This window comes from Coenobita brevimanus, chromosome 33, assembly GCF_032717465.1.
Source record: "Coenobita brevimanus isolate Jiangsu-jjx chromosome 33, ASM3271746v2, whole genome shotgun sequence".
NCBI lineage: Eukaryota > Metazoa > Arthropoda > Malacostraca > Decapoda > Coenobitidae > Coenobita > Coenobita brevimanus.
In genome coordinates, this window is record NC_136986.1 from 45,662,962 (window position 1) to 45,671,869 (window position 8,908).

The 8,908-nt window shown below is 41.1% G+C and overlaps 1 protein-coding gene across 3 annotated transcripts in view; it reads right to left on the reverse strand.

The window, feature by feature from the left end:
- Positions 1 to 8,908, reverse strand: part of RyR (Ryanodine receptor) — a 186,570-nt gene that overhangs the window by 166,795 nt on the left and 10,867 nt on the right. For all 3 annotated transcript variants that reach the window (XM_080269467.1, XM_080269466.1, XM_080269465.1), the window contains exons 2-3: positions 7,115 to 7,219; positions 5,116 to 5,214 (exon numbers count right to left, since the gene is read on the reverse strand). In XM_080269467.1, coding sequence (XP_080125593.1) covers positions 5,116 to 5,214; positions 7,115 to 7,219 — 204 coding nt within the window. The remainder of the gene's footprint in view (positions 1 to 5,115; positions 5,215 to 7,114; positions 7,220 to 8,908) is intronic.

Consider the following 8,908-nt stretch of genomic DNA (forward strand, 5'->3'; position numbering starts at 1 on the left):
TGAAGGTCCATAAGAACTCTGTCCTACAAATCATGGATATTTACACGTGTGCAGTTCTTCGCATCACTGTCAATAGTGTAAAAGTACTGCCACTCCCATCTTACAAACTTCTTTTTGCTGACATACAAATAGTCAACTGCTCCACTACTATATCAAAACAGAGGAGCACTATACATGATGTTTTAGTAAATGGCGTATTAATGATATGAGTGGTGTTTTACAGTGAAGTAAGTGGTATAGGTGGTGTTTTAGTAAATGGCGAATTAATGATATGAGTGGTGTTTTACAGTGAAGTAAGTGGTATAGGTGGTATTTTAGTAAATGGTGAATTAATGATATGAGTGGTGTTATACAGTGAAGTAAGTGGTATAGGTGGTGTTTTACTAAATGGCGAATTAATGATATGAGTGGTGATTTACAGTGAAGTAAGTGGTATAGGTGGTGTAGCTGGTACAATGAGACACCCCTGGCCCATCTCCAAGCTTCCTCCTGGCACCAACTGACTCAGGCCATTTAAGCTTTGCTGGTAGTGGGGGTTGGTTTGACTGTGTTCTGATAAACACTATAATGTTGCAACAATTCCTATATCAATGAAACTAAAGATATGTAATGACACAAAAATAAATCACATTAGTATATCATGCATTATATTAAAAATCCATGTGAAAAATCAATGGGCTGCAGTGCAAACCACTGGAGGCGATTTATTTGTGGCCACCCCTTACAAGATTAAGGCATCTAGCACTAGATAGCGATAGATAACTTTATTCTGTGTATTGAAGGGGCAAGGAAGACCAAGATAGATCGACTCCCAGCTCCTCACTAGGTGGCCGGGGTTCAGTCAACACCCAGACATAGCCCTATTGGGGACATGGTGGCTCAGTAACAGAGCGCATGATTTGTGACTGCAGAGTTGTGAGTTCACGCTGTGTCTGGGTAAGCTTCTATGCCAGGAGAGGTAGCGCTCTCCTGTCACCTAGCTGGTTGTAGCAGCCATGGCTCAGTGGGTTTGAGCACTCCGACCGAAGGGTCGGAGGCTGGAGTCCACCCAAGCATCATTGGTAGACATTACGAACGGCATCCGGTCATAAAATGCTACACACTCCAAAACCAAAGTCCCCTACCCAGGGACAGTGCCTTAACCCTTATTGATTTAAAAAAAAAAAAAAAAAAAAAAAAATCTGGAGTATACTTAACAAGTGACAGATTTCAATACTCACCTTACATGATTTTTATGTGATACTGGACCAATACTGTCTTTTTCACTCTACCAAATTTTACTAAACTGAAATTTGTAGCCTACAGTACAACGGCAACAAAAGCATGTCCTCATAAGTGTTTTCCTGACAACTGTGGGCATTCCTGCCACTTGAGCATTACCAATCCTGTACAGTACTGTATTTATCAGTTATGGGAATATGTTTACTGCTGACACAGGAGTTATCATATTCATTAGTACGGCAAGATACAGTGCTGTTTTATAAATGAAAATGTTACAGCTTAAAAAGCCATTTATCTCAGTGCAAATTATATCTTACATACAATTATGATGATAAAAATGCAATACTTTAAGGAAATATGTTATATTTATTAAAGTAAAATTTATACCCTGAAAATAATTAAAACAGGCCTACTATAAACACTGCAGAGATCAGTTTGGGAATTGTAGGTATGTTCACATTGAGCTTTTTGTATCTGATATCATAATAAAAACTCCTAAACATCTCTTCAGTCATAAGGCTTAGGTATAGTACTGCAATATCTTAAAAAGGCTTATTTCACAACTACAACTGCAAAACGAATAAGATAAAAATGCATTAGCATAAAAGAACTCTTAAAGAGTTAAATATAAAGTTTGCTCTTCCTGGCCCCCAAGCAAAAGCTAGGAAGAGCTTTGAGAATGTGCTGCAGTTGGCAATTGGCAAGGACAATGGGACACCAGGCTGAGCTATGCTGCCATGCAGGGGGCACAAAGCGGTAAAGCCAAACAGACAGACAGGCAGATGAGAAAATATATGCCAGTACTCTACTGTGTGTGTAAGTGTGCGTGCATATGCTGTATATCAGGGGTGGGGAACCTTTCTCCTATTAAGGGCCATTAGGATATATTTTTAACATCATTTGTGGGCTATACAAAATTATCAACTTAAAATCAACTGTAGCCTATATATATATATATATATATATATATATATATATATATATATATATATCCATCATCCAATCCTACATTGCCACATGAGGAGCGTAGGAGCCCGGGGCTAGGCAGTTGGTCTCGACATTTAAGATGAGAGTGACCAGCCTCTCATCCCTGAGTGGCACTACATGAGCAATCAACCCCAACCACCCCTTGGATATAAACCTTCACCGGCTCAATCCGATTGGAGCGCAATAATTACCCACTAAACCACCAAGTGCCAAAATTTGGCTATATGGTTACCACCCAGCATAGTAAATGGTTTCCTGGTGTACAGGAAACCATTTGGCTTTTCACTCAGTGTACAGTCACCCACAGGCAGAAGGAAAAGGAAAGAATGAATGAAAGAAAGACAGAAGAGGGAGTGTAAAGTCACCCGTAGGCAGAAGAACAAGGAAAGAATGAAGGAAAGAAAGACAGAAGAGGATGGAAGGAAAGAAAGATGGAAGTGAGGAAAGGGCAGACACTCGAGAGCAGCACTACATCGAGTGAGTGGATGGTGTGGGGGCATATATATATATATATATATATATATTTTTAACATAGAGATTGAAAGTAATGCGAGGATAAGTGGCTGGGGAATGGCTGGGAGAAGGAGGGAGGTGAGAAGAGAAGTAGAAATCAGTAGGATGGAAGTTGTGGAAACAATGAAGAAAGTCAAAATGGGGAAAGCCCCAGGAATTGATGGAGTGTCTGGTGAAATGCTGAAGCATGGGGGAGAGATAGTAGTAGAATGGATGTGGAAGATGTGCAGATTGCCCTGGGAGGAAGGTAGAGTTCTGGTGGATTGGAAGTCATTTATAATTATTCCCTTGTACAAGAGAAAAGGGGAAAGAGAAGTGTGTGGTAATCATAGGAGCATTTGTCTTCTTAGTGTAACAGCAAAAGTATATGGTAGGATACTTACTGAAAGAGTTAGGGAAATAACAGAGGAATTAGTGGGAGAAGAACAGGTAAGTTTTAGGAAGGGAAGAGGTTGTGTAGATCAGATATTCTTCTTAGATCTTTAGTGGAAAAGCTTCTAGAGAAGGGAAAGAAGTTGTATGTGGCCTTCATGGATTTTGAAAAAGCATATGACAGGGTGGATAGACAAAGATTGTGAAAAGTATTAAGAATATATGGAATAGATTGGAAGTTGCTGAATGCTGTGAAGAGTATGCATGAGGGTGCTAAGGTTGCAGTGCATGTGGATAGTGAATTGAGTGAATTTTTCTATCTGAAAGTTGGATTGAAACAGGGATGTGTCATGTCTCCGTGACTGTTCAATCTGTACATGGATGGGTTTATAAAAGAGATACAAGGTAGGGCAGTGGATGTTGGAGTGGCCCTAGTGAGAGAGGGCAGTGTTTGGAAACTCCGTGTACTGTTGTTTGCAGATAATACAGTGTTGTTAAGTGAAGATGAAGGGGAGCTGCAAGGCTTCGTGGATGAGTTTGGGAGAGTGTGTAAGAAAAAGAATCTAAAGGTGAATGTAGGGAAGAGAATAGTTATGGTCTTCGAGTGATGTGAAGTCAGTGAATGTACAGTGAGGATGGATGAAAGGGAAATGGAAAATGTGAGTACGTTTAAGTACTGGGGTAGTGTGATGAGTACGGATGGAAGTTTGGAGGGTGAAATGCTTGAAAGGGTATAAAACGGAAGAAAGGTTTCTTGTTCCTTGAAAGCAGTGATAAGAAACAGGGAAGTGAGCATGGAAGTGAAAAAGTTACTATATGACAGTACTGTGATACCAACTCTAACATATAGAAGTGAAGCTTGGACCTTGTTGGAGGGACACAAGTCGAGAGTGAGAGCAGTGGAAATGAGTTGAGAGAAGCATGTGGAGTCACATGGAGCGAAAGACTGACAAATCATAATGTGAAGGAGCATTGTGGTGTGGATGTGACAGAAAGAGTTTGGAGAAACATACTGAGGTGGTCTGGCCATGTGGAGAGGATGGAGAGTGAAAGACTGACAAGGCATTTGAGTATCCAATGCAGGACTGGCCTATCCCGACAGAAGTGGGGACGATACAGCCAATGTATCTCTACCAAGTGGCTTAGGCTGTCTGGTAGAGATTGTATGTAGGGTGAGAAGTGCTTGTAAGTGTAATTGTAGTGTTGGAGTGGCTTTGAATGTGTGTGTAGTCTGTGAACCAAGTGTAATCGGCCAGCGCAAGCCGACTGGGTGCAAGCAAACTTTATAGTAAGCGACACTGGTTCAACCACAGTGCCCCTTTTGTCCGCCAATGCAGTACATGGCCTGAAGAATGCTCCCAAAGTTTATTACCCTGGTGGGGAGCGAACCCTCGTTCTTCAGTGTACAAAAACGCACACTTTACAACTGTACCACAGAGGCTCCATACATATATATTTAGAACAAATGAAGATGCCAAATGAGCTATTAATAGGCAGACAGACAGCTGGATGGACAGAGTGACAAACAGATACAGGGACACAAAGACAGATAAATGGCTTAAAACACATATTGGCAAAGTTGATAATAGACACTGATAAACTGAAACACAAAAGAGGATACAATACTGACAGATAGACCAGTACACGTATTCAGTATATACACAGATAAACTGAGATCAAAAATTTATCTTAACAATACGTAAAAAAATAATGTAACTGGATAAGGAAGACAGAAAGATATGGATCAGTATGTGGAAAAATTAAGTGAAAAATAGAAGAATTCAGAAACTGTACTGTAGGCTGGGAGAAACAGTATATACATACATAAAGACAAACACATGCTTGGACAGAGCAGAAAGGCAGAGAAATATAGACAGAGATAGATACACAGACTGATAGATGGACAGACAGCCACAGATACAGATAGAAGTACCATACTACAGACAGACTAATAAATAGGGGAGAGAGAGAGAGAGAGAGAGAGAGAGAGAGAGAGAGAGAGAGAGACCCAAATCTGCTCACCTCCTCACTAGTAGCAGCAGTAACCAGTTCCTGTAGGGCACGAACTGACAGGGCTTGTTCAATCAGGAAAACGCATTGGCACAGATCAGGGGGGTTGTTCTGCAATGAAAAGTAAACAATTAAATGAATACACATGAAAACAGGAGATTTAGGACGGAAAGAAAGACTTGTGAATTAAGAGTTCTCTCTCTTTCTCCTTCTCTCCCATCCGTACCCTGAAGTTCATCCCTTTCCCTCCCCTCATTCCTTTCCTTTCTATCTTTCCCTTCATCCCCCTCCCCTCCATCTCTGTGGCCACGTGGAGAGAATAACCCAGTGCTAAAAATAAATGACAACCTGACTCACTGAGAGAGAGAGAGAGAGAGACAGAGAGAGAGAGAGAGAGAGAGTAGAAGAGGGAAGACCATTTGCCTCTTTACATTTTCTAATGTTGCACGAGGCACATGATATGCTTCTATATACTACTGGATATAATTCACTTGGCTTTCTGTGTTCTTGATCTAAGGGTTTACACATTTCGCAAGCACCAGTGGTGTTGGAGTATGGTAATGGAAAGTGTGTGGAATATGACCTTAGTGGCCTGCATTTGATCCCTGCTGTTAATTTGAGTCTGCTCCCACAACTCAGCAGTGGGTACGCACGGCCTCAGAGGACCCGTGCATTCACAGCCTTCATCTGAACAGTAAAGACGCGACTTGAAGTATTTAATTTTACTCACATATGTAAGTATGCACGGTGTGAGGTGAGTACAACGGTGGTGGGGGTCTGGGGGACAATCCACGTTCCCTCTCCCCCTCTGTTAGGTTTGCAATTGCGTGAGCCGTAGAAAGAGATAAACCAAATGCACAGTCGGGGAACCAAATACACACCTCACTGAAAAAGTGGACTGAAGCAAATTGTTGCTTTTTCTGCCCCAGTGTTTACTGCATGCTTGGTTACCATGCTTCCAGATGCACAGAGTGCTCAAGAACCACAGATGCACAGATGCTTGCATTCGCCAGCCTTGGTCACCTAATGATGGCTCTCCACACTGCTTGATCTCTGGCAGCCTCAGGTCACACTCTATGATCTCCTCCCACTTCTTCTTTGGTCTGCCTCTCGCAGTCGCAACCCTACCCTCGATGTTCATACTTCTCACTTTCTGCAACCCACCTGTCATATTCCATCCTCTCAACATGTCCAAGTCATCTAAATTGACTCATCCTCAGCATGACACCAATACATTCCAGTCCCATTCCCCCTCTCAACTCTTCCACCACAGTCCTAGACCCCACCCCACCATGCTTATGGATTTATTATGCTCATTATACCTTGACATTCTCTTATCGTCTTAACACTGACATGCTTTGTGTCAGTAGCATACAAAAGGATAATGATATATCTATCTATCTATTGCCAGATGCCATAATCCCATAAGGGGTGGCCATTTGACTTTGAGTTATTTGTTTTACGGGGAGGGGCACTAACCCTCCACCAACCCACTTGTTGACACGTAGGGAGCATGTATGGTTTGGTTATATGGTTACCACCCAAAGATGTAAATGGTTTCTTGACTTACAGGAAACCATTTGGCTTGTCACTCAATGTATAGCCACCTGTAAAGGAAAGAAAAGCAGTAAGATGTGACAGGAAAGATGGGAGAAATAGGAAGAGAGGAGGGCAGGTACAGAAAAAGAATGATAAAGGCTAAGAAAGAAGTAGGCAGCACTACATCAAGTGAGTGGATGATGGTCACCACCACCTACCACTAATTGTAGCAGAATAATTAAATGGCTAACAGGTGCTACGAAGCCTTCTGTGCTGGTTACAGTACCAGCGTACTAATCTACCTGGCTTCAAAACTTAATATTGGCCTTTCTTTCTTCAAGCATGTCTGATGCTTAACTTCTACTCTTAATTGGTTCTCTCTCTCCATCTCTTTCTCTCTCTGAAACAATATAATATAATGTTGTAAAGAAAAATAAATGGTAATAAACAATACTAAATAACTATTCGTTACCTTGTCGGCAATGTTTTCGAGGAAGCATGTCCGGTTGCCAAATCCTTCTGCTGCCAGACAAACCCTTTCACCTATAGCCGTACTGGATAGGCACACCATATCCTCCTGTAGGAAGAGACAAATTCATTATCATCATCATAATTCCCCTCCTCCTCATCATCATTATTATTGGATAGGAGAGGCACTGTTGACTGATTACCCTCATTACCTAACGGTAAAATCATTCATTATCAAAATTATAAGGGTAAAGATCATCATCATCATCATCATCATCATCATCATCATCATCATCATCATCATCATCACCACCACCACCACCACCCCCACCACCACCTCCTCAACATTCTTCATTTAACAAGATAGTAATAACTCCTTCAGTACAGTGATGTATATTTGCATCTACTCTTACCATCTCTGTATGGTTTTATGAGAGAGAGAGAGAGAGAGCAAGAGAGAGAGAGAGAGAGAGAGAGAGAGAGTTTAAAGTTGCTGACTCTGATCCTCTCACTGTATAAATAGCTGACTGACAAATGACAGAAAATCAATGATAAGGCTAAGAGCTTTCATTAACATTGATTCCTTAGCAATTTGTTTTTCAAATCACACCTTAACATTTTCCTGGATGTTACTTATCTTGTTTTCATATGGACTTAGTATGCACCCATCACATTCATGGGGGAATAAATAGCTATACAAGAGGTGTTAAGTCTCTAAAACATTCACGTGTATCCTCAATAATCTAGTTGTATTATCGACACAACTTACACCAATAACATACAGCATAATACTGAGGAGCAGTGTACAGATTGAAGTACTAATGAAGAGATGTTAGGAAATCTTTAGTGCCACTTAAAATACAACCTTAAGGGTCCTAATTTCAATCCTGGCAGCTACCACACTTTCATTCACTGTGGGATGAAGCCACAGGTTTATCTACACCTGGACCCAGTTGACTGCAGGCTGAAATTGCCATTCTCCTAGCTTTGAGGGAGGGGCAGGGAACTGAAGGGTGTTTGTATAACCAGGCATCAGTCATTCAGTCACATCAGAGCCCCTGTGTGAAGGAGTCCTTCTACAGCACCAGCCAAGTTTGGCCATATTTTCCATATTAAATATAAATGTATAAACATTCAGTGGAAGCCTGCAGCTGTTTACAATATGGCAACAGATTATAAAGACAGCCATGGTAGTGGTGGTGGTTTTTAACTCTGGCCACAACAACACCCTCCTGATATATACTACTCACATCTTGAGAATACTCACTTAGACACTTTTTTATAATTTGGTTTTCAATACATAGTTAGCTCTTATATACCATACATTACATATTACTCACATGCAGTGCCACTATATATGATACATATCTGTGAATTTCATTTCCGGCAATAACATTATTGGTACTGTAGTTATTTAATACAGTATATGCAAATGGGGGGCATTCAAACTTAACTCTATCCAGACATAAGATGCAATAACTACAATTTGTGTGTGAGCATATGTGCATGAGTAATAATAATAATAATAATAATAATAATAATAATAATAATCCATCCATCCATCATCCAACCCTATGTTGCTCCATGAGGAGCATAGAAGCCCAGGGCTAGGTAAGTGGTCCTGGCATTTAAGATCAGATAATCCATCCATCATCCAATCCTACATTGCCCCATGAGGAGCGTAGGAGCCCGGGGCTAAGCAGTTGGTCCCGACATTTAAGATGAGAGTGACCAGCCTCACTCATCCTTGAGTGGCATTGCATAAGCAATCAACCCCAATCACCCCTTGGATATAAAC